The sequence below is a fragment of the Channa argus genome, chromosome 6, assembly GCF_033026475.1.
Source record: "Channa argus isolate prfri chromosome 6, Channa argus male v1.0, whole genome shotgun sequence".
Lineage (NCBI taxonomy): Eukaryota > Metazoa > Chordata > Actinopteri > Anabantiformes > Channidae > Channa > Channa argus.
Window position 1 is genome coordinate 12,709,473 of NC_090202.1, and position 26,713 is coordinate 12,736,185.

At 37.7% G+C, this 26,713-nt stretch overlaps 2 protein-coding genes and 1 long non-coding RNA gene across 10 annotated transcripts; 1 reads left to right on the top strand and 2 right to left on the bottom strand.

Annotated features, from left to right (window-relative positions):
• Positions 1-4,243: 4,243 nt before the first annotated feature.
• On the bottom strand, positions 4,244-7,764 carry trappc6bl (trafficking protein particle complex subunit 6B, like). Of its 6 annotated transcripts, none has more exons than XM_067507335.1 (8): positions 7,648-7,758; positions 7,421-7,510; positions 7,010-7,107; positions 6,332-6,399; positions 6,143-6,260; positions 5,880-5,963; positions 5,633-5,726; positions 4,244-5,403 (listed from the first exon to the last, which is right to left on the bottom strand). In XM_067507335.1, the coding sequence occupies exons 3-8, from the start codon at positions 7,103-7,105 to the stop codon at positions 5,372-5,374; spliced, it is 492 nt and encodes a 163-aa protein (XP_067363436.1). In that variant the 5' UTR covers positions 7,106-7,107; positions 7,421-7,510; positions 7,648-7,758; the 3' UTR covers positions 4,244-5,371. The 6 variants fall into 6 exon arrangements, with proteins under 6 accessions (XP_067363436.1, XP_067363435.1, XP_067363438.1 ...); XM_067507334.1 differs by having other exon boundaries at positions 7,222-7,510; XM_067507337.1 differs by lacking the exon at positions 7,421-7,510 and having other exon boundaries at positions 7,648-7,764.
• On the top strand, positions 6,902-11,381 carry bloc1s3 (biogenesis of lysosomal organelles complex-1, subunit 3). Of its 3 annotated transcripts, XM_067507330.1 has the most exons (5): positions 6,902-6,934; positions 8,013-8,128; positions 8,246-8,432; positions 8,652-8,752; positions 10,055-11,307. In XM_067507330.1, the coding sequence occupies exons 2-5, from the start codon at positions 8,015-8,017 to the stop codon at positions 10,241-10,243; spliced, it is 591 nt and encodes a 196-aa protein (XP_067363431.1). In that variant the 5' UTR covers positions 6,902-6,934; positions 8,013-8,014; the 3' UTR covers positions 10,244-11,307. The 3 variants fall into 3 exon arrangements, with proteins under 3 accessions (XP_067363431.1, XP_067363432.1, XP_067363430.1); XM_067507331.1 differs by lacking the exon at positions 6,902-6,934 and having other exon boundaries at positions 7,813-8,135; positions 10,055-11,381; XM_067507329.1 differs by lacking the exon at positions 6,902-6,934 and having other exon boundaries at positions 7,817-8,128; positions 10,055-11,300.
• Positions 11,382-11,527: 146 nt separating this feature from the next.
• On the bottom strand, positions 11,528-13,844 carry LOC137128796 (uncharacterized). Its single transcript, XR_010914646.1, has 2 exons — positions 12,897-13,844; positions 11,528-12,155 (listed from the first exon to the last, which is right to left on the bottom strand). It is a non-coding gene; the product is annotated as an uncharacterized lncRNA (long non-coding RNA).
• Between the last annotated feature and the right edge of the window lie 12,869 nt (positions 13,845-26,713).

The window sequence follows — 26,713 nt, forward strand, 5'->3', positions numbered from 1 at the left end:
AACAGTCACATCACATCCACACTGACCCTTATGCTCAGAAATGTATAGGTGCTGATGCAGCAGTACCAAAGTTACAGGAATTGAGTGCGTTCTGTGGGTTGTCGTATATGCTGTTATAGTAAAATTCACAGCATTGTTAGATGCAGGTTACAGGAAGGAAGCAAGCAGGAAACCAGTGAATTGTCACCTCTGGTTTTCAGTATAGGTCACATCCCTTCATTGGCCCTGTAGGTTACCTGTCTCCAAACATTATTTCACTTCTATCTTAGCCTGAATATCATCTCATTAAATATGCTTTTTTTTTATATATATATATAGTGTGTTTTTTGTTTTTTTTTCCCTATATAATAAACTAGATTCTAGATGAATAGCTTACACTAGGAAGAAATCATGAAAAGGACTATGCTGTCAAAAATACTGTATTTAGAGCTTTCAAAAAGCTTTTTAAACTTAGTGTTACTTTTTGGATTACAACTTATTCAAAATGACAAACATGGGTGTTAAAAAAAGGTTTTCAAAATCTATAATTATGTTTAAACCGTGTTTCCTTAAATGGTCACAGCTGATTGAAGTGAAGAGGCTGAAGTGCTATGTTGTGATTGAAGGTCAGAGGTTGTTGCAAGTTTCACAAACAAATCCAAACTGATTTTGATTTGTTTGTGAACAGTCACGTCTGCCCCAACCACAGTCGTGTATTATAGAATGACACTGGTGTACGTTGTTTGTGTTTGTATGTGTAGTCATGCCAGTAGGTGGAGATAAGAAGTCTTTTGTTTGGGGCTTAATCTTCCCCATCCTGGTCTTGCACCCATTTCACCTTTCCCTCACTACTTCTGCTTCCATCCTGCCTCCATCACGCTGTTTCACTCCTTTCCTCAATTACATCGCTTCACCTCTTCCTGAATAAGACAACTCTGTGTGTCAGCTCAGTTATAGTTATTGCAACTGTGGTGAGGTAGAAGCTTAATTAGCAGGTAAAAACATAACTAGTTTTTAATAAATTATATTTCTTTAGTGCAAATCTGCAATCTAAATAATTGAGATATCACATTCTGGAAAACAGAAGCTGGGGAAAAAAACTCCCTGCCTTTCAGACAGACCTAAAGAAAGTTAGCAAGAAACTTCTGCATCAAAGCCCTCACTTCTTTTCTTTACCTGTTTCTCACAAAAATGAAATGAGAAGACAGGGATAAAGATGCATACTGGTAGCTGACCCTCCAAGAATCCCTTCTTCGTGCACACACACCAGCTATTATCTTGTAACTGTTAACATGAGATGAGCTGTCTGGGAGTAATTAGTAGGAGCGAAGGGGTTAAAGGCATGTGCTTGTATGGTGTGTGTGCTGCATTGTGTCCGATAGACATTCTCCCACACTTGCCTTGTGGGATATAGGAGAGGCAAGCAGATGGCTGTATTCAGGTCCACTGCCGGGCAACATATGGCCCAGAGAGACAACGTTTGTGCTTAAGTGTGAGAATCTCAACTAACTATGCATGAGTGGAGGAATGACTAGGTGAGAAGAAAAAATGGGTAATAAAGGGGACAGGATTAAAAAATGAGAGGAAGAAAGTGGGTGGCATCTGAGATCATGTGGTTAAACAGCAACATGGTCATCTGCAGTTGTTAGGATGCTTTGAAAAAAACAAGACAGACTTTGGAAAGCAGATAACTCTTTAAACGTTGTAGTTTTGGATTTTAAAATTAAAAATGATAAAATTATAAAGTCAGACTGCTGGGTACCTTCCAAAGAATAAAAAAGTTAAAACATTTGAAAATGTATTTTTATAAAAGAACAGTCATAGCATCTTTCTGAATGCATCTAAATAATTTATATACTATTAGATTTAATTTAAGATCATAGCTGTATCAATCAGTTTACTACCGAAGTTGCACTATTTTGGACCCCAACTTTTATGTGTTTTTAACTGCAGTGTGTGGAATTCATCTGATTATTATCATCAATTAATGTTTCGCAGCTGGGGATTTTAGTTTGCTCTAGCCCACAAATTAAAACAAACTGAAGGGAGCAGCTTTTGGGAAACCTACCTCAGATCAATAGTGCGTCACTTTGTAAAACTACAAAAGACTTTACTCTATGTGGACAATGTCGCTGAATTGTAGCAAGTCATCAATGTGAGAGAATGAACGGTGGACTTGCACACACCCCCCGACACCTCCTTTCTTTCTTCAAGCCCCTGAACATTCCCCTCCTCCGCTCACCGCCCTTCCTCCATTCACAGTTCCTCTTTGTGATATATTGTGATGCAGCGTAGAGCGGGAGGAAGGGGAGCGGAGCCGTGCAGAGCAGCACAAAACAGCTGTTGCTGAGCTCTCAGCATCATTCCTTGATTTCGCTGTTCTAAGAGCCGGTGTCCAAATGCCCTCACTTCATAATGTCAGTATGACATTGAGGTATAAGAAACTTCTCACACCCTTGCCATTTCCTCTCCTCACCATCACACTCATCTTTTTCTTTTGCTACACTGTTTCCTCTCCACCCCCACCTGTAATAAACCTCTCTTTTCATTTGCCCCCAGCCTCCTGTAGAGGCTCGTCATTCTCTCCATCTCATTTTCCTCTCGCCTACTCTCAGTCTCCTCCTCCATCAACTTTCCCCAGTTTTACCCCCTCCCAAGCTCTCTCTCTAATCCCTCCTTCTGATTTTTTTCCCTTCTTTACAGAGAGGATTTGGGTTAAGGGTTTAATGGGTTGCAACAAATGGATAAAAGAATGGGCTATAGTTAGGTGCTACACATTTATGCAGACGCCTAACTCAATTTTCCTCTTTCTCCTTTCATGATATTCCTACACTTGTAAGGAAATTTCCAACACCAAATATCTTGCACTATGCAGATCAGCAGGGGCTTTTAACTTTAGTTGAACCAGTCTTTTTGAAGCTCATTCAAGTACTCTTGTCTTGAGGGGTTCCGTGTTGCAGTAAGTACATTTCAAGTGCTAACTAATATATTAAGACAACTGAGTACTAAATTAAAGGGATACTCCAATGTCGAATTGCACTTCCATTAAGCTGGAAGACTTCCCAAAAGATTGTTTTAAAATGAATGACCAAACATGATATAGTTGAAGCTGAGTGTGTTTGTCAGTACCTATAATAGGTCATGCTTTAAAAACACTGGATCTGAAGTTGCTCGTGCACTCTGTGTGTGTTTTAGCAAGAAAGGTTGTACAAAGTCGATGCAATAATGTAAAAAAAATTGATTCTCCATATATATGGTATGTGCAATTGTTGTCCTCTTTAGTTGGCCACAGAGCATGACTTGGCAGTACTGACTACCCTTTTATAAAATTCCCCCCCCTGAAGTTGTAAATTATGATGATAGACATTTTATAATTACGCCATAAAACACAGCAGTAAGAATAGATATACAAAGTTGCATACACACAGCAGTTTTTTAGGGCCAAGCCTGGGTAAAAGACACATTGGGAGCACATTAAATAGATGGAAGTTGCATGTAAAGAACTTTATTGTATAAAACTATTTAACGCTACTGAAATACTAGGACACACTCAGGGGTAATTAATCACAGCGGAGACAAAAATAAAGCAGAATGAGCACCATAATCCACTAACTAGTGCAATAATATCAATGTAGTGCCAAACAAAAATGTAATCCAGAGGGTTTATATCTAGAATTTAAAATACAATGCCACATCTGATGATGAATTTCACTGGGCCTGGGAAGGCATTTTGTAAACACTAACTTATTCCTCTGGTTGACCACAATGTTTTTTGAAAGCTGTTAAAGAGTTTAGACTGGTGGAACAAAACCCTTCACAACTATACAGTCACATACAGAAGAATCAAGCTCATGTGGACCAAAAAATAAATATCAATATCTAAAGCAGATATAGTTGTTTTTTGGAACTGCTGCTCCTAGAGCACACAGATTGCAAACAAACAAAGCATCATTCAAAGAGTTTTCCATGCCAGTGTCCAGCCATGTTTGTAAAACCATGAGTTTCTTTTCTACTGGGCAAAAACTAAGAGTACGTAATTATTTAAAAAAAAAATGTGACAGAACAAAGTAGACCGTAAGACCCTGGACTAAATGTGTCAAACTTTGTTAAATTGGCAAATAACGACAGCTTCATGTGTCCCACTAGTGGGAGACACTGTCAACAACATCTACCAGAGAGTTCATTTCTTTATTTATTTTTCTCCCTTTTTTTAATGTGAGGTTTTTTTCCTTAGGCCTTTGTTTGTGGTGATTTTTTCAGGACGTTATTAATCCATTTAGATAGAAATTATTTGTTAAGTAAATAAATGAATTAAAACAAACAACACATACACACAGAAAACCGTTTTAAGCTGTTTTAGGACTTGTATTTGAGAAGACTTTTGTACAAAACAATGTGTCATTAACAAATGTAACCAAGAAATCCATGTGGAATGCCTTTTAGCATCATTCAGTCACATTTGGAGCTTAATGATTTTAAGAAATCTCAATACCACAGTTTTACATATCAGTGCTCTACAAATAAAGAAAAAAAATTTACATCTTGGTACAAAACATAATAGCCTGTAAACCCATTTTGAATAGTCAACTCATCTATAGGAAAGGTGGGACCTTGAAACTGTCATCACATCTGATAATATAACTACAATTTAAACTGAAGGTCCTGTATAAATGACTCATTCTAGATCAGCATTTTGCATCATTTAAACTTGAGCTTTAAATGATCCCTGGCTTACATGAAGCACCCAGCTCCTAAAGGCAATCTGCCACAAGGCAGAACAAAGCACCGCGAGCTGGTTGCAGCTTCTCTGTGTGTCTGCAGAAAAACAAGTGGTAAATAATGAATCTGGTGGGCCAGCAGGTGTAATGATTTTCAAAGACTCACCAGCTACTCTTGAGACAGCTTTTAAAAGAAATAGTATGGCAGTAGTAGGCCCTCAAACATCATCTGTAGTAATTACCTATCCTAAATTCTGCTGATCATTCCGCCTAGTTTTTTTTTTTGCTCATTTTCAATTATTTCTTAGTAAGCACTAAACACTGCAACACATTACAAAGAATATTAAATTAACTTGTAATCTACTTTCAACTACATTCACATTCTTGTATTTACAGCCATTGACAGACAACATTTCTTTGCAATGCTCAGCCAAGGGGGATATATCAGGGTGAGACATTACTTATGTATTTAAAACTAAAACTGAGAACACCATACTGCTTTTAAAACATAAGTAAAAGTAAACCCTCAGCTAAGCCAGGGTTACTTGACCTGTCAAGGGTATGTGTTGTCAGCAGAACTTGGCAAGTCCTGTTGGACCCTTTTGTGGAAATTAGAGTGCCTCTGTTGTTGAATTATCCAGTGGAAGCAGGGTCCAGTCTTTAGCATTAACTGATCACAACTTCTGGATCACAACCTGGAACTTACCTGGCAAACAGAATGAAACAGAAGTGAACCATATCCTTTGTGAGGTTTATCCTAAATATAGAAATTACTGAGCACATTACTCAAGTATTGAATTTATGAACGTAATCTAACTTGTCCTGACCACGCACGTGTGAAACATGCTGCTAAGGATGACCACTGAGGATGTTAAGCCACCTGACTCTTTCCAACAATAAAGAGAATCATTAATTTGTTTTATGGTGGCACTTACATGATGGCATGACTGAGACCTCAGCTGTGACCACACTGTCCAGACCCAGGTTACACAGAGCTCCTCTCACTATGCCGCATGAAAAAGCAAGGTACTGAAAAAAAAAGAAACACAAACAGAAATTACCTTCAACAGTATGTACATCATACATACTGACATACAAATACATAACTGCCTACCTCAAGTTAATCTCTATGAGACAGCAAAAGTAATGTTCCTGCATATGTGGGTTTATAAAGAGACTGACCTTGGGAGCCTGATTCAGGTACTGTTTTCCACTGGAAAGCTGAGTCAGCAGAACAAACTTATTATCCTGCAGAACATAGGTGCCCTGTGGTAGGATATAGCTATAGTAAGAATTGTCCTGTGGTTGAAAAGATGTTCATACTGTTTTGTTGCGCATACTGTATAAGGCCAGAAATTTCAGAATCTACAGAGAACAGTATGTGTATTTCACTGTACTCTTGGCCCACAGTCCAATTGTTACAATAAATATAACACTTATTTTACCTGATGGTTGGTTCTGAGATTGTCAACCTGCCTCCTAAACACCTTTGTCCAGAAGTCTTTACAGATAAACTTCATTATATCCAACTCATCCTTGAAGCTGGGAGAGTCCCTCGTCAACCTAGACAGAACATCAACTTAGATATTTGTACACACAGTGTTACACATGCATTATGTGTCTTTTTTATCTACCTTTCAATGAGTCCTTGTCCCACTCTGAAGCCCATGCCTTCCAGAATAGAAACACTGACAGCTCTGTCCTGAAAATACAACATTTTTGTACTAGGCAAGAACAAACGTTGGTGTCACCACAAAATATCCATGTCGATACTACAACAGAGTTGTTTATTAAAGCCCGAAAGTGAGACATAAGGCCGGAGTGATTATCACGTTGTGGGCTTATGGCAACTACAAAGCTGTACTGATGCTAAATTGACTTGCAAGAGTTGGTGTGCATACAACAATCAGCCAAATCATTAACAATATGATCAAGAATACGCGGAAGAACTACAAAATGAGAAAAGGTGAACAATCCCTTTCCCACGGAGTAGAAAATAACAATAGCAATAGCAATATTTTAAAAAACGTATTAACACAGTTTTAGGTTAAATAATAGACTCAATACAGGATAATGATCGGCCATTACATTGATTGTTTTAATGCTGAGGAGTTCTGCATGAGCACCCGGACCGGTCTGCATAGCAAGCTGTGTTGTGACACCTGTTGATCATGGCCAGTATTACAATTACTCCCATGCTGACCCCTGTCCACCACAATGCTGTAGCTGATCGGTGGGTAAGTGAAATAAATATCGGTTCCTAAATAACCTTAATGTGTGAGTTTATTGAGTTCTGCCTACACTCCACAAACCTTGCTGTCCATTTCTCCTTTACCGGATTGCTGCTCCTTATAAACATGTGACACAATCTCCATATGAAGAAATTCAAACAGGGTCTCGTCGGCCATTCCTGACGAACACACAAACATAAGTGTTGAGTATAACCCCAAAATCAAACCAAACCAAACATAGTTAGCTGTGCTTTAAATGACAGAAACACATTAGCAGCGTTACATGTAAATACCGTTTGCTGTAGTTTAGCGTTAGCTTGATAACGTTAATTAGCGTCCGACAGCTACTGTTTTTATGCTAGCAACACAGGCCGTGATATCTTCCTCTATCTTGGCAAATGGGAGAGAATGGGGACCGAGCAATGCGTGTATGCAGGATATAACTAAGTTAAACTAAATAAAGCAAGTGACTCTACTGTAAATTTACTGTACCTGTCAAATATTTAGGCTAATGTTACAAGCTCGCGTCATTGGTTGCGCTCGATATTGACGCCAGGGTACACCTCAAGTTAGCGGAAGTACCTGAGAGTAACGTGAAACAGGGGTTCAGTGACTGCGAATCAAATGCCCATCAACACCCAAGGCAAGTAAAAAAAAAAGCCCCATACGTTCAGTAACAAAATGTACTATGATTATAATGGTACTCATAAGCCTCATACCTCATTTCGGTGTACACCCTCTTTAATAACAAACAAACTCTTGATTGCGCGGAACTGACTTGTCCTCCAATCGTAATATGTAACGTGATGGTCACGTGACACTAAACCAAAGCTCTGTTGGTTCATTGAAAACAAGCCACTTCCTATTTGCTCATGTGATTTGTATTTTCGAGTCCAGAGAGGAGGTTTGACGTTTAACGTATAAACAGACCAAATTTTAAAAGCTACTACCTACTTTTACAGTGTAGTTTATCATAGTGTTACTGAAAACTCTTTATCGTATTTACCTTAGTGTCGATAACACCGATATGTAGGAATTGTTTCATTGTAAAGTTAGCCAACTAAGCTACGTTTTGTCTGTGTAGACATGTCCAGCAAGTATCAAATAGTGGTGCAGGGTGAAGCATCTGAGACCGACTCCGATGACGAAGTGTACATCACCTCTCTGTCTGATCCACAACCTCCCTCTATCGGAACTAAGGTTGCACGTGTGTATTTGATAGAAAAGTTTGTTTGTAAACATCAAAATATGCCTCCACCTCTGCTGGCATGAACATACTACCTTTTTTTAAACTCACTGATTTCGGGTTGTTGTCAGGTTCCTGGAGAGGCGCCTGAAACAGATAGTGAGGATGAGGAGGAACAAGCAGTCCCAGCGTCTGTATTTTGCCCGGAGAAGGCTCAGATACTCAGAAGAGACTTGCCTCCTCTTATTGTAGTCCGAAACCATCCTGATATACAGTCCATAGTGGAAGACAGGCCCAGCCCCACAGACAAGCCACGTGGTGAGAAATACTGATCATAATGGATTGATCAGCTATGAGTCTAATATCAAAATATATTACTTATTCTTAAGCCATTCGGTTTCAGCATTCTCATGTATCATCTTTAACTTTCATCAGTATTCCATCATAGTTGGCTTTTATAAAATGCATTGATGAACAATGAAATTAAAGAAGACGTGCAGAATTCTCAGTAACTTCAGTATGTCATATTATTTCCAGGTGATACCCTTTTACAACAGAAGCTGCAGGAGTCTAACAGCCGGCTGTATTCTGATGTTGGACAGACACTACGTCAGGTTTATGGCAATGCCACCAGGGAGGTATGCTAATGTATTAAATGTACAAGATGTTTTTTCTAGTAAATAATAATATTTGAGCACCAAACATGTCATTCTTCAAAGAAGAAGTAGAAATGACCTGAAAAATATTGTAGTCAACGTGATAATCATCTATGTCGATGTGTAATTAAAGGTGCACGTTTTCTAATTATTGCAAGCCATAGGTGTATTTTGTATATTTAGATAAAAATGGAAACATCATTTATTGAGCCCATCAATATAACATGCAACATTAACCAAACGACACTGCAACATATTGGTTGAAAGACCCTACCACTCCGTTCAATCTGTTTTCATTTACACTGTTGCTTATAAGCACTTTAATCATATACTGAAAGCCCACATCCTCTATGACAGCAGCTGCATATCTTTTTCTATAACCTCACAATACTTCAACTCTCGGTTTTGTCCTGTGTGAGTCTGCATGGAGAGGCTGTTTAAAGTCTGCTTGGAAAAGGAGTTTCTCTTTCCTGCCTGACTCTCTTCCCCCTGTGCTGTTAACCGACACACTGCAGTGAGGTCTTCTTGAATTATTTACCTTATTGAAAGTATTGTTGCTAGGATAAGCCACACGTGTTGGGCATTGCTTGCACACAACTAGCATTTTACTAATCCTTTCATTGTCATAGGTAAGGTAGCCTTTTTTTAAGACTGAGTGACAGCTGTGCTTCATCTCTGCCAACTACCCTGGTTGGTACCCTATTGGTACCAGGCATGAGGCTTTCTCCTAGTAAATGTGGTGAATGTTTTGACCTATTTTGACTAGTGAAACAAAGAGTCTGGGTTAAAGTCTGCTAAAGTCTTTCTTTCTTTAGCAGTTTGTACATTAGCTTGGTGCTATATAAACAAGATTGATAAAATTACATTTAATAATCTAAAATGATATTTATACCACAAATACAACATTAACACATACTGTTGCACATTCACTTTATTAGTTACAGTTTCTTGCCACAACCCCAAGTCATATTTTCTAACCTTACCCCATCATCTTCAAGCTCCCCCATAAGCAGTTACAAGGCGTAATAGTTGAAATATCTCCCTATGAAATGCGACAGCCCTTTAAGACTCCTATGTGTAATCAGAAAAAATACTTACCTTTATTTATATGCTGTGAATTTGAGTGTGCCTCTGAATGCACTCAGGTTATAGGGCTGCATAGCACTGCCACTTTGGCCTATCTTTGCTACTAAAGTCAACTGTAATGTGGGATAATACATAGTCCCTGAATTTAAATGGTCAGGTATTCAGTCTTGCGTTTGAACTGTTTGTCTTGTCTGAAAGGTCCGCAGTGCCACATCTCAGCTGAACACATCGCAGAGCGCCATCATCAATGCCTCCCACAGCATCAGATTAATACTGGATGATCTGAAGGCTGTCTCAGAGAAGATTGACATTATCACTAGCTGTCAAATACTTCCAGATATTAACATCAATATTACAAATAATTATTCTGCTCCTGTACCTAACTAGTCACTACTAGTTATTAAAATAAATATATCATGTTATCTCAACATCATTAAGAGTATGTTTTACTCAAACTGGAAAAATAGCTTTTTAGCTTCACTCCAGTGTTCATTTATCTGTCAGGTACTACTGCGTGGAGCTCAGGGCATATTTCTGGAAAGAGGCACAGTGGAAAACGATACTACAGTACAGGTTGCACCATTGTTTGTATTTCACATAGGAATTCATCTTTCTTGCTATCATTTGTTTATGTTTTTTGTATGTTAAAATGTTTAATTAATTGTAATCAGCAATTTAAATTAACGTTTCTTTTACACCTGAAAACTTTTCCATTTGTGTCTATATCATTTTTATTATTCATGTTTTATTACAAATGCTGTAAACATTAACAAGGCCTGAAATTCCCCCTTAAAAGCTTCACATATGGAGGATTTATAAATTCGTGTGAGGAACCTACTTGCAAGCTACAGGTTTTATCTAATCTTATTCTTAACTCAGATTGTATTTCATTGCTCTCCTCCAATTTAAAGAATCCTTCTCCTCTCTTGATGCCATTTAAGTACCTTATAAAGATTTATGTCCTGTTACCTGTCTGTGTACTCATCTAGATTCATTCTTCAATCTTGACCCAGCCTAGTGTTCTGTGAATAACCCTTCGGTATGTTTGCCCGGTTTCTGCACAGACTGCCACCTGCTCTCATCATGTTCGTCACTGAAATTCAAACATCTGTGCAATGAGAACAGAGACAGTTTTCAGTGGCAGCATAATTGATGTTTATAACCTGCAGCTAACCTGAATATTAAAACAGATGGATTTTAATTCATTGTCAAAGGTTTGTGCTAAAGATGTTTGATGTATTTATTAAATGCGAAGAAATAAAACTTTAACTGGTAACCGGGATGTGAAAAAAGCTCTTGATTCTATAAGAGAGATTAAGACTTAGTCCACTCAAGAGTGATGCCTCTTGGCTAACAAACATTCATTGTCTTTACACACAGTGGTCTTGTGAAGCCTCTTTCTCCAATGGCTTGCTAAGACCAAACACATTGAAAACATCACATATCCCCAGCATCATGTAGAAAGAGGGAATGTGCATAGTGTGTTACCATTTAACATTATTGTAAATAATTGAGAGTGTTTGCCATCATTATAAGTGATTTACAGGAATAATTGAAATTCAGGCCCTGATTCAGTGTCTTTAGAGTTTCTCAGAAGCCAGAGCAGCTGGCAGCTGCCCTGATGATTCAGTGATGGGGCTTAGAATGAAAATAAATGAAACTATTCCAAAGCAGTTTCTCAATTGAAATGTATTGGTTACAAATATAAATGTATTTTCAAAAAACAGGAATGTAAAATAGTGTTAGGAAACAACTATGCAGTATGAAACTAATGGTTGGCTATATTTAGCAATTTTTATTGTTTTGTGGTAAACTAATGTTAATTGTAAACAAACATATTGCAGACACAATTTCCAGACACATGTTCAAAGTTGGTTAAAGCACAGAAAATCATTGAAACATGCATTGTGCCCATTTCACAGAAAAGGACTTTAGCTTTGAAATCGTCTAATCACATTTAGAAGCACAACTACAAAAGTCGGTCAAATTAGACTGAATACCAGTAGATTATTTTCATCACTAACAGTTAATGCTGTCATGTTCGTGTTGCTCACTGCAGCATATCCTCTCCTTGGGGATTCTCCTTCCAAACATCACTTAGTTGGGTGCACCACTTTATCCTATCCAACAGCTTCACCAGAAAACCAAACATACAGTCTACAAGTCAAATAGGTGTGTAGATGTAGACCAGCACCACTACCAGCAGGTTAAGAATGGTGCCTACGATACCCACAACACCAAACATGTGGTCGGGGTCCACCTTGCATTGGGCTGAATCATAAGTGTCAGATTCAGCTGCCTGAAAGAGACAGAGAGATGATTTATTTGGAAGAGCTTTTCTGCAAACAGTGTCTTGACATCTTTCAGCCACCAGAGAGTGCCATCATTACAGAGATTACTGTCAAAGCTGCTTGTGCAGAGCTCTGTCTGTTTTACACTATTCTATTTTTTCCACTCTTCTATTCTATTCAATCATTTGCATCTAAGATCATAACTGCACACATAGGCTTTAACCATGGACAAATATTACATACAGCAAGCACGTAAGGATATATGTAATCTGTGCACTGTTTCATGTCTAATTTTATCTTTAAATCATTTAAAGATGCAAAATACTGGGGATATTCTCTTTTATTCTGTTTTATTATATTCTGTTTTCCAGCTTGATTTGTGGTTAAATCCACATTTGCATACACTTGTTGCACCATAGAAGTGCAACATAATGTAGCTACAGTTTTAATACTAACATTATAAGTTACAGTATATTTATTCAGTACACCGAAAGACACATACTATTTTATTCTGCATGTTATCTTATTTTCTTTTGTTTTGTTTTCTCAACTGCATATGTTATGTCTAATGTAATAGAATAAAATGTATATTTATTTTATGTATAGAAGCATAATAGATACAATACATATATAATGATGGAAATGTAGAAAACATAGTCATGAAAACTGTACTAACTACTGTGATGTTGCTCTAACTCCACACTGACAAGGGTTTTGATAAATATTTGTACACTTAAAATTTGAATTACCTCTCTGCTGTGTCTCTTTCCACTGTTAGTCCTTGATTCGGTTGACATGGCTGACTCCATTTCTCCCCCTCCAAACTCACTAAGTACGCAGAAAACTACTTCAGGCTCAATCCTGCTGGTCCCACTGTTCACAGGGATGGTGAGTGCCAGGCACTGCTGGTAACCCTTCGAGTCGTCTGTGGCGTCTTTTCTCAGAGACTCACAGGTCTGTAATAAATGAGAGTGTAAAGACCCACTGTTTTGTTTGGTTGTGTGTCTAATGGCACACACTGGTACACAAGGCCAAGAAGCTGCTCGGCCGCCCAGCCACTCTTTCTGTCAGGTTATGTGTAGTTGGCTCAAACTTCTGTCTGTGGCCAGGGGGTATGTTACCATGGGAGAGAAGAGGCCACTTACTTGTTTGTGTGTGTACTTTGTGTATGTGTTCTCATTATTGCTATGCCTTTGAGTGAGATAGATGCAATTTGCATCTTTGAAGATTTGAATGGAAACAATTTGAAGGATCTCTGTGGAGCTAAAGGAAAACTTAATTGTACGTAAAACTACTAATTACTGCCATGTGAAACTACTTTAGGTTGTTTTAGGTAATTTGTTTCCCATTATCATTATTGTTTATTGTTGAGCTTAGAATTATCAAGCTAATAAGAAGAGATACACACACAAAGTGCAGTGCTGGTCCATCCATCATGCTTAAAGCAGACAGTGTGTTTGCCATTTGAAAGCCTTAATAATAGAGTTCCACTGAGGCTTCATTATAGGCAACACTGAGAGGCAAAGGTGAGGGTCACAGTAAAGCTCCTTCAGGTCATTTGTCATCCAATACCAGAAGTTACGTCTGCTGAAATGATAAATTCACCTAATTAGCTTGTACAATGTATAGTGCAGCACTGAAGAGAAAGAAGCAACTAGAGCAGCAGCTCAACCATGGTGCTGTTAAGTCTTCCTAAAATCTTGCTGAATCTGTATAATAGTTTGAATTATATTGCAATGTATGCTCAGGGATTACCCAGGTCTTTTTCCTTTTATAGTGTAAAAGTAGCAGAACAAAGAGTGCGTAAAAGAAGTGATCAAGCATCACCAATACAATGAGACAAGAGGATGTGAGAATCTGTAATTTGATTGTGAGGGACCAATTTTCCACTTAATGAAGCATCCTTTCTTGCACCCTGGGTAGACTACATGGTGTGTGGCTTATCCCGTGAGTTCAGGGTCGCCACAGCAGATCATTGTCCACATGTTGATTTGGCACAGTTTTTACGCCGGATGCCCTTCCTGACGCAACCCTCCCCAATTTCTACCGGGCTTGGACCGGCACTTTACTGCTGGGGATGGTAAAGGGCTGTTAGGGGTTCAGTGTCTTGCCCAGATGCACTTCGACATATAGCCAGGATCGGGGATCGAACCCATGACCCTGTGGTTCGTGGACGACTGCCTTACCAACTGAGCTTTGTGTGTAATAATAATAATAATAATAATAATAATAATAATAATAATAATAATAATAATAATAATAATAATAATAATAATAATAATAATAATAATAATAATAATAATAATAATAATAATAATGATGATGATGTCAAAGTCTTAACAGGAATAGAAATACATGTGTGTGTTTGTCAGTCTAAACTGTATTAACGATACACAATTTGTATTTAGGGCAAACACAGGAAATACTGTGTTCACATTGAATCTTTGACACATACACATAGAACTTGTGTTACTGTATATGATACATTATTTTATACATATAAAAATGTATACACATATAGATACAACACTTATAACATAATCAGTTTTCTATTAACAGATTTTATTATAAAATGTGGGCTAATATCAATGAAGTGATGTGATGTTTTGTTTTTGTAATAAGTTTGAAAGTGAAATGTGAATGACTTACAAACGCCCTTCTGCTTGTACATTTGGTGCATTTGGAGCAGTGTTTGGACCAGATTGATGTGGTTTGGACTTGTTCTGAGGAGAGACTATGAATATATCAGTAGAAGGATGCTGAGGTTGGAGCTGCCAGGCAGGAGGTCTAGAGGAAGACCAAAGAGGAGATTTATGGATGTCGTGAGAGAGAAGATGAAGTTAGTTGCTGTGAGAGAAGCGGATGCAGAGGACAGGGTTAGATGGAGGCACGTGATTCGCTGTGGTGACCCCTGAAAGGGAACAGCCGAAAGGAAAACCAGGAGCAGCGTTGCAATAAATTGGCCATTTGTACTTGTGTGAGTTGGTGAACTTGTAATTGGGTTTCCAGGGCTTGTTGGTTTTTCCTTAGCTTTATGTAGGTCTGTGCATCTCAGCTGTTATTTTTTCATGTGAGGGCTGATGCAGTTATGCCTGCCAAGTGGATGTTAGCCTCTGACAAGCCAGTTTTCACACTCATCATCTAGAATTATGGAAATGTAGATTCTCAAAAATAAAATGATTAAATTTATGACATTGGCTTTTTTTTTTCTGCCCATATCACTCTTTCAAAGTAGCTTATAAACAAACAAAAAATATTTTTCTTCAGAGTTAGGTGAACTTCTGAGGGAATCATTACACTCAACAGGCAAATAGGACATTAAATTAGTGTTTACATAAAACATCTTTCCTTGTTTCATTGACAGTGGCTTGAGGCTCAAAGCAAGGAATAGGGCTCATGCTTGAGCTGGCAAACTAACTAAAGACTAAAAGTGGAACACAGCAAACAATGGGAAAGGACTGTAAAGAAAGAAGTTCATGTTTGTGGTGCACAGAGAGCAAAGGGTAAGGGAGAACAGGAAGAGAGGAAAAAGACACTTGATTATTAAATCATACTACATTTATACATTTGAGCTGCAGTCAGATCTGTGCGGTGGAGACTGTAGGCTGGTGTGTTCTGCATATGCATCTCTTAGTGTTTTGTGTGTGCACAGAGAGGGCAGCCACCCATATTAGCCAGGTCAGTGCCTGTCTCATGGGGTGCCTGAGGACACACTGTTAGTTTATCTGGCTGGCTGAGCATGGCTGCACAAAACAGCACAGGTCTGCCAGTGTAACTACACTACTTAAAAGAGCTCTGCTCTGTGGGTGATAACCCTGTTTTTGTACTGTTAATGCATTCAGGACACCATGGAATTAGGATGCATCCCTCTGACAAGGCAGAATAAACCCTCAGAGGAGCTAAAGGGAGAAACAGAGCTAAGCACTCAAGTATAATTTAGCTGATAATAAGTGTAAGTGTGAACATTCTAGACTAGATTTTAGCCTAAATTTGGCTATTGTAATACTGCCTAAACATGAAAACATCATTTGGAGGAAAGAGTCATCAGGGCAGCAAAATCAGGAAAATCAAAAGTATTACAAGTATGAAAATGGAAACTAGAAACATGATCTATTAACATGTTCTACATCATTATACTGTATGCAATCCATGAGAAACTTTGCTTCCAAATTATTTATTGGCATTTTAAACACACCGTCTGCCTGAAAGCATGATGGGATATTTCTACATTTACAATTGTTTCATAACAAACAATTCTTCCCATGTGTTTTTGAGTAAGAATGTGTTGTTATCGTAGTCCACTTGTCATGACCACATACCCGTCTGAAGAAGTGAGCAATAATAACCAAAATAGTATCGAATCAAAGCTTTACCGGATTAAGTATTTGCTATTTGTATCAAAAACCAATAAAACTCTTGTTACTCTTGTGGTGTTTTTTTTTTTTTTTATTTATTGCCATAACTGTAAGTATACATTATACACATTTATATAAACATTACATGAAAATACATCAGATCTTACAGCATTTGTTCAATTGCAACTCTCAAGGAAGGTAACAATTTTTTTTCTTCATCAGAGATGGGGTTAATTTAGCAGAGTCAGCATAGAATTGTATTGGACTAATAGCATTATGACATTTCAGATCTACAGTTAATTAGTGCTGTAGCAGCACCTGGAATGTTAGTTACACATACTTTGGTTAATGAATTATTATTTAGACTTTCAGACACCTAACTGCCTGTCTGGTCCTGACAGACAGTTCAGAAGTAAGTGATTTGTAGTTAAATATAAAGTTACATGTAAAACAAAATAATTTATGCATGATAGAAAAAAACTTATTTTCAAAATTCTACAAAACAGTGAACCTTCACATCCATTCAGCTTTTGTTTCTGAGAATTATCTTAACTCAGCAACTCAATATTGTTCATCTACTTTGCTTTAAAAACATCTCAGGGACCCTTATGCCTACATTGTTGTCTCTCGTCTGCTCTCGGGCAGTTTGTGTCCAATGAACCCTCTCAGGCTAAAAATCAATTCAGCAAAAGAATCATGAAAAAACTTGAGAATTTGTCTGTGGGTTGGCTGAACATAACTTTGAATGGCTAAGACTCACAATGAGCATTCATGCACACATTAGCTTATTTACCATGTAAAATTATTGAAAATACCACATACAAGGATCAAATAAATAAAAACTTGTACTTTGATGATAAACGAGACAACTGAGTTGCGTTTGTGTGTGTGTGTGTGTGCATTGAGGAGGTGGTTGGAATATTTTGTTGGGACAGCAGATGGCTAGGACTCGCCCTGAAGGCTCCCTCCTATGATTGGCCTGCTTGGCAGTGAACAAGTCCTGTTAAAATTGGTCACGTCCAAAAACATGAGCTACATGCAGAATACACAATAAGTTACGGTTCAGGTACTGTAGCCATGAAGTTAAGCCGCTGAGAGCAAATGCTAGATTTATGATTTAGTGCTCCTCTATGTGGACAGAATCCTGACCAAGACTACAGAAAACTGTAATAACTATAGCCACTATGGATTTTTATTTTATACATTTCAATGTATGCTTTTTAATATGTTGTTAATTTAGCCTTAATATGCCATGTCACCACAACTTGTATGTTAAATGAGTCGCTCTGCCTCAGAATTTTTAATTCTATAAAAATATTTTAATATTTTGGAAAGAAAGTTTGTGAAAACTACAGTAATTATTTTAGTACTTGCAAACTTAAAATAAATTCACTAATGCCTTATTGGTCAATTATAAACCTTTATTAATAATATTTTCTCACTTATTGTTGCCCGTTTTATAAAATCTCTCACAGTCTGTGTTTATTTTGGTAATAAGACATTTTGATTCTTGATAGGAAATTACTGCATGTAATGTATCTTTCTTATTTTTAATGATAAATTTGGCATTAGTAAATTAGCATAATTGATTATTAAAGCTATTAGCCATCATTTCTAAATTCTTTAACTAACTTCATGTGCCCTATTACAAACTGAATAAACTCCAACCAGAGGGACTTTTCACAACCTAGCAACCAAAACGTTGTACTTATTATTATATTTTGACTGAGCATTAAAGCATTAGTACATATTTTATTAAAAAAATATAACCATTGAGCATTGTGTTTGTTGATCATTTAGAAGCAGCAGAAATGCAACAAAAATATCTCCCGAGCTTTTAGTTATTTCAAAGAACATTCAAATGTATTTCTGCACAGCTGTGGCCTGACTGTCACTGTCTGGCAGCAGATGCCTGGCAAACCAAAGGTGCCTCATACTGTGCTTTGGTGCACACTTAAATCACATTTAGCTCAAGAAAGTCTATTGTACAGTTATTTGATGTGACAGGAAGTAAATGTGCAAGTCACAACGATCTCAGCATGATAGCGATTTATTCTCTTGATGAGTGTTGTAGATGATGTAAAATGAATCACCCAAAGGGAGATGTGTGCACATGTATTTCTAAGTTTCAGAGGATCAGTGAAAGTTTTGGATCAAAACCTGTACATTTTTGGAAAAGTGAGGACGTGTTCACACCTAAAGTCCTGCTTGAGACATAAGGTTTTAGGAAATATATGGCCTTAATACAATTTGTGTTTTTATTATTTGTCAGGCCATCATTTCTATTTATGAGATTGTGGATTAGATAAAGAAAGAACGAAAGAAAGAAAGAGAGACAGAACGAGAGAAAGAAAGAAACTCCACTCCACTTGCTGGAATTTAAGAAGACAGCTACTTTGCTACTGCTTTGTTACTGCTACCAATGGGTATAATGGTACAAGACACAGTACTGTCAGAAAATGGGCCAAGTTTTAAATTCAAGCTGCCAGTGTAGCCATATAGGTTAACACTTTTTTTGGAGATATAATCAAAGGTAAGTGGACCTATATTGGGACTATTAATTGCTTGGAAACTCTTGAACTGAGAAGTTGTTGTGTACATCTCTATGGATATTAATATAAAAGACCATGGTGTAATAGCATTGAGAGTTCTTTACTAACATTGTGCATATTGCTGTAGTGGATATATATAAATAACCCGCATAACAATCTCCAGATCTCAGTGAACTTCAGAAGCAGAAGTTTGTTTCAGTAAGATTTCCATCATTACTTCCAGCTTAGGGTTGTGTTACATTTTATGAATTAAGCCACAATGTGCAATTTAAACTTGCAGTACCATGACTCTTGAAATCAATCCACTTTGCTCTGCCTAGCCCTTCACCTCCCTGCTCTGCACAATGTGCACAATGCACTCCTCAAGTATGAGTCATTCAAACAGAAAGGATTAACCTTCTCTGATTTGTCTGAAGGGCGAGCCTCACCTAAAAACCTTTAGGAGGGAATATCTCTGCAAGACTGTCTGGGTCACAAATATTTTTCATAGGTCTTTTCCACATTTCCTTTTGGATTGCAACAAAGCAACTAATAAGTCTCATAATGATGATTATTCCAGCTGACAAACTGTAGTCATGTGTCCATCTAGAATTCTGTAAATTAATTACTTATACTCTGAATGAATTTATACAAAGTGAATACAGAGGTTGTTGCCAGCAGAATAGTGTAGATATTCATTGTTTCATTCCAAACATTATTTGATGTACACAACTTAAAGTTGACACTTATTCACACAAGCAAACATGTAAAATTGCTGTAGGTTAAATGAGCAGTGAGAGTTGCTGCTCGTTCATTTTGGACAGCAAACTGCTCCTTGGATTCTTTTAATTGTGCCTATTCCAGAACATCTGATGGAGGGTGTATGAAATGAAGTCCTTTTTGAATATGCTGATACTGATATATAGTAAAAGTATTGCTAGTGCTATGTCAAATGACCACACAGACTCATGCGTGTTCTTTCAGTACTAGGTCTTTTCTGGTGTTAGTTTGTTGGTGGAAAAGAGAATGATGAGGATGAAGTGTAGATTCAGGCCAGTTCTTCCTCCTTGGTTGTCAGCTGCATTTAGGTTTTTTCCTCCATTAGAGGCACATTGCTTAAACCTAAAATCATATCCATTTTGACATGCAGCTCCAGCAGAAATGTTGTAATCCAATCCCAGGGAGTGTTTTGTGCCTTCATTAGTTTCGTGACAGATGGTGAGGCCTTGTGCAGAGGTTGTATGTCCTCTTTTTTCAGAGAGTCTACACTTGCTCTCCCCGATTCCTTTGTTACTGTTGCCATACTTCATGTTGCACTGCAAAAGTGCACTGTCTTGATTCGTTTGACATTGTCTCAGTTCCACGCTTTCCCCTCGCTGATGCTGCTCTGTGCCTGAATTACAGAAACACGACACCAGAAAATAGACCATCATACTGTGGCACCGACTGTCCACAGTGTGCTTTTCGCTGATGTACAGGGCTGCTGCACAGACTGAAACATCAACACCAACCAGTTCCATGTTTGTGTGTTTTCAACATCAGTAAGAATGTAGAAGAAACAGAATTACTATAAATGTGGCAGTCTTTACAGCGTCACTGTTTTGGTCAAAGTGGGCTTCATAGTACTTGAATGTAGCAGTATAAGCTTAAGTAAACATTTCATTAAGCACATGTATGGGGAAATACTATGGGTACAAAAACACCCACCGCTGGACACATTTCTTTCACAAGAATATTCAGTCTGTGAACAAATGTCCTCTCCTTAAGTACTGAATATCACAGCTTTTAATTCTCTCATCTCTCATTCTGTTTAGCAATGAGACAATATTAGTAAAAGATCACCAAATGTTTAGGCACAGAAACCCACAAAGAGTATCATATATCTCTAAATCAGCTATGCACCAGGGTGCGCTTAGATAAAATTTATACGTGTGTGTTTGGAGAACATCCCATGGCTAACTACTGTAGGTGCAGCTACTGTAAGTAGTCTTGTGACTGATTCTGTTTTTGGACACACACACATCAAATGGAAGTGTATATGTAGACAAAGAGAAGCAGCAAGAGGTTAAGTATGATGCCGATGACTCCTAGCACAGCCAGGAATCTCTCCTCTGGTGTGCTCAGATATGGGCATGTTAGGTCCATGTAAAGCCTTTTCAATGATTCATACCAACTACAGAAACCTATGTTTAGCAAGGGGTACGTGTCATTATCAGCACATTTGTATTCAAGTAAATTTAAAGGGGCTCAAGAAGATTCCGCTGTTGTAAATTCAAGTGGCATTTTATGGTCCATTAACTAGTGTACCCCCCTTTGTATCTGCTAATTTGGTCAAGTTTACTAAAAGTGCTGTGTTTGTCAGATTTTTTTAAAGATAAATAAAAAAAACAATTTAACAAAGTGGAAGACAAAGATCAATTAATTAAGATGATCAGATCAAAGACTTATGACATGTATGGCCATCACCAGACTAAACAGTGGATTAGCAGTCATTTGACATGAGGATGTGTGGACTCAGTATGAGCAGCTGAGTGCTGATGATCCCACTTGTAGCTCTTAGTTTGTGGCTGAGAGATCACTGGGCAACAGAGCAGAGCTGTCTTAAGAGATAAGCAGCGATGCAGGTGTAGGTAAATATGGCTGCTATCCAGCTGAACACACTGTCAATGATCCTCACATCTTAGCACTTGCCCTGCATAATCAAACTATATGAGTATATAAATATTTAAACAGGAGTAAAGCAGTGGGGAGGAAAGTTGGGGACGGTGCCAAAGTCTCTTGTCCACAAGACTTAGGTGACAGAGGTGTAAATGTAAACAAATATGACCACTAAAAGATTGAGTATGGTTCCAATGATGCCCAGCACGGCTAAAATTCGCTCCTCTCGGTCATTCCCGGGGTCTTCCTCACTAGCATGAGCGCTGCAGACATAGCGGCTGCCGGGGACCATGGTTACCATCACAGAACCCCACCCCCACAGGGCGCGACGCCTGGATATGAGACAGTGATGGGGAGAGTGGGAATAAGAGGTGAAGGGGGAAGTTGAAATTAAAAGGGAAGAGAGAGGCAAATGTATGTAAGAGAGAGAAGAGAAAAAAAATCAGGTTAATTACATCTGACACAGAGTAGCTGAAAATGGTCCCTCCTCTTTGCAGTTACAAACTTTTCCCTGCATCTGGGCCCTGAATATTTGTCACAGAAAAAAAAGTGAAAAGTCAGTGGACAATGAAATGAGTTTCTGACTTTGCTTGCTATATGACCAATTTCTGCACCAAAAGCAAAAGTTACTTCTAAACCTTTTCTGCTACACTCACTAGCCACTTTATTAGGTACACCTTATTAAAGCTGGTTTTGTCTTTACTGCCTAAATATTTCATATCATATAGATTCAACAAATTTCACTCATATGCATGTCAGTTGTTGCAAGAGATTATTTTAGTTACTCTTGCCTTTCTAACAGCTCTAACAAGTTTGGCAAGTTTCCTCTGACCTATGGCATCAACAAGGCAAGAGAACTGCCACAAACTGAATATTTTGTCTTTTTCAAATCATTTTCCATAAACCCTAGAGATGATTATGCATAGAAATCCTAATAAATCAACAATTTTTGAAATACTTAGATCACACAACCAGACAACAACCTCCCCACATTCAAAGTCATTTAAATCACCTTTCTTGCCAATTTGATGATCAGCTTGAACTTCAGCAGATCGTCTCGACCATGTCTACTGTACATGTTTAAAAGCATTTAGTTGCTGGCATCTGTTTGGCTGAATAGATGTTAAGGAGCAGTTAAACAGGTGAAAATCATAAAGTGACTAGTGGGTGTATGTCCCTCATGCTTCTAGTATTTTTGTTCTCACATCTCTCTTTTATGGCCTACTTCTTCTTCAGCAACACTTTGCCACTTTAGCCTTTTAACAGCTTTGTTTTGTGTATTATCCGGATCTTCTTATTTACACCAATTTTCTTTCTGGTTATACAGTATATTCCTTCGTTGTACTCTTCTTCCTCTCTTGGTCATGTAATACCTTCAATATCATTTGAACGTCTATATCCGTTACATTTTAATCCAAATTGTCACAATTTTTATAGTTTTTCTTCATATGATTGTTCGTCTTTCCCTCCATCACTAACCATTAATGCTGATGTGGGATCAATGGTGTCTGTAAGAATAAATGATGTCAGGTGCTGATGAGCTCATTATCAGCAGTCCTCTGAGACAGTTTATGAGTTCTGTCAGACATGAGACATAAGAACAGTGTAAGCATTTGTATTTGTATCTGTGTGTACGCATGTGTGGTCCATTGGTCAATTACTTCATCCGGTTAAATCAATAATTCACAACCTCCTAATAAACTCACACACATGTAGACCATAGAAATGATTAGATTTGTGTTGTTATTGTACTTTTTCAATTTGTTGGTGTGCTGGGTAAACATTTCCACATCCAGCAGCTGTTCTGGCAGCCCAGAGGTGTGTGTGTGTGTGTGTGTGCGTGTGTGCGCATGTGTATGTTCGTGTGTTCGTGTGTGTGTGTAAGGAAGTAAAGAATGGGACATTGCACTCTTTTGATGTAGTTTAGCCATTCAGCAGTGTAACATGATTATTTCCAACCCAATTAGAGCGAATACATGGCATCACTCCAAACTATAAAGCACAGTATAAAGGAAAAATTTAACAAACAAAAATTTAAAAAACTTAGCATAGTAGAGTACAGTATAGTAGAGTAAGAGAAAATGGAGATGAATTGGTGCTACACTACTCTAAAGTAGATCTAAGCTGTGTGCCATAAATTCACAATACACTTATTTAAATTTACTGCACAGCACTTGTTTACAGAGAAACACTACTTTTTATACTACTTTTTATACTTTTTTTAAACTACTTTTAGGTTTGTCAGATTTTATGTGTAACAGGTTTTATAAACATTGTGCCTTCTTGAAATTCGTTTGTAATTTATTATGTTTAGGCAGCTGTTCCAAATATATCCGTAATGTGTAGGATTCTTATTGCTCTGTAACAGTTCTCCATCCATCCATTCATTATTTGAAATGTGTATCCTGTTTAGGGTTGCAAGTGTGCTGGAACCTATCCTAGCTGTCACTTGCCAAATGCAAAAGTTTGGATACTTTATAACATGTTGGTATTTTCTTATATTTTATGTGCAAATGTTGGCTTTTATGTATAAAGTTTGTACTTTCTCCCTGTGCTTGCATAGGTTTCCTCCAGGTACTCCAGTTTCTTCCCACAGTCCAAAGACATGCAGTTAGGTTAACTAGGAATTCTAAATTGCCTGTAGGTGTGGCAAGTTTCTCTATTTCTGTGTAAGGCCTGAAATACACTGGCTATTTGCCCAGTTTGTACCCAGCTTCTCACCAAATGACAACTGAGATCATCTCCAGCCCCCCCTACAACCCTAAGCAGGAGCAGTATCGATGAAGGATGCGTGATTGGCTGGTATTTAGCATGAGAGTACTGTGAGTGTAACACGTTACATGAAACAATGTGTGTAAAAATATGCATGCTGACTTTTAAAATGTAATCTATTAAAGTTTGCCTGCTTATTTCCACTCTCTCATTTCCTTTTTATTTCTGAGCACTGAAATTAAACAGCAGTCTGAGATGATACTTGTTTTTAATTTTATTTTGCATCTGAATTTACATTTTAATATGTGTATTACACTGTATGCGTACATTGTGCATATAACAGCAACGATAATAATAAATCTTATACAACACCATGTGTCCAAAAGTGCTGTAGAATTTATAGATAGATAAGCCTTTCAGAAAGCACCATATGTACTGTAAGTGCAAGGCTTGCAAATTTTTAGTCACCATAGCGTTTTCCTTTGTGTTGCAGGTATAACGTAAGGGGTTAATTTAAAAGTAAAACCAGAAAGCAGTAATCATACACTAATCCCTCTACGTAGACATAGACCTACATAGACACTAATTGGATGTGAACTGTATATTTCATTTTTTCTCATGCAAACCAGTTTAGAAAACCATTTTTCTTTTACATATTATTGCCATATATGTACGGATGGTAAACATTATTCAAAACGATTTTGATGCAAACAGTGAGGACACTGTGCTGTGCAGGTCAAACACTTAGTAACACTGAAGAATTCACCAGTGGCTTCCCCACCGAATGAGCAATGCAAGGCAGTCTGTCCCATGAAACTCATGCACAATATTCATCATAACTGGTGCAAATAGCTGGTCGGCTTATTTCACCGTCAAGTTAATGTATATAGAGTGTGATGTAAATTCCTACAGATGGTCCATCTGCAGTGCAGTGCACATGTCTGCAGATAGGAGTCTGAGAGGCTATCCTGTGATTCAGTAACAAGGTGATGTCATGAGAATGCCTAGACAGAAAATAAGAACCTGTGAGCTGGGTGTATGGGAAGAAGTCACTAATCATTAATCTTATAATATTTATCTGATAGATTAGTTTCAAAATGTACCTTAGGTAAATGTGAGCCTGTGTCATCTGAAGCTGTGCAATGGTCTCATCAGGATTCATAAACAAAAGCATTTAGGCTGTATTAGTAAGATGTTAATGTGACGAGGCCCTTGGCATAGGCACTTCCAGAGCCTAATTCAGAAGGGGGGACTTTATCTGACATGGGCTCATCACCAAATACTTCATGACTAACATGTTTTGATTGTTCCAGAAGAATTGCAAGGTTCGGACAAGATGAAAATATTTTACACATGTGTAAACTGGATAAATTGTACAGTTTCAAATTTTTGGAGTGACCTATATTAGTATTTTTTACTTTGTCCTCATCATTCAAGTGACATTTTTACTACCATCTCCATGCACCTCCGCATTTTTGAGTATTGCCTGTTGACATGCATGTCCCACGGACTAAACAATCTTGGAAAAATACTTCTAAATTGTAGTAGTAGCATCTATTAGTTATGATTTGGGTTAAGGTTATTTCACATGACAACCTTCAAATGTGCACCTCTAGGGAGTGATCACATGGAACATTAATGAGCTCAAACATATAATAAGACAGATGGAGGACAAGCAGAGATAAATTTAAAACATTCTGTGCAAGAGAGAGAAACAGACACAGAGATAGGCCAAGTAGGAGGCACCCACACAAATAAAGACATATAGTTGAAATATGGAGACATAATTAGAGGAAAACCTGCCAAAATGCTATATTGTTATACCTCATCTCATGTTGGCATCCAAACCATTAGCTTAAACATCCATTGATTGTCCTATACAACATAACAAATATAGAATTGCAGAAAGAGATTTAGTAACTGAAAAATGAGCACATAAAAGTTATGTTTGAGGATGGAAGAAGAGATAAAAGCACTGAAAAATATCCTCCCAATGTCCTCACAACACCAAGATTGTGTGAGTCTGTGAGATGCTCTAAAGGCTTTGTTCTGATCTTTGAGAGGAACATTCTTTAATCTCATGTTTTCATTAATCTTATAACAAAGATTTGTGCCATATTCACCTTACATACATTACATACATACACATATACTTGTGTGAAGCTAGTTTAAAATATTGCATTACTGCAATACTATGTGTATAGAGCAGATGCAGTACTCAGTGTCCTTTTGTAGTTGAACTGACTGACATAGACTGAAAGTCTTTTAATGGGTAACGACCCATTAAGTTGCTTTATCCTCTAAAGTCTC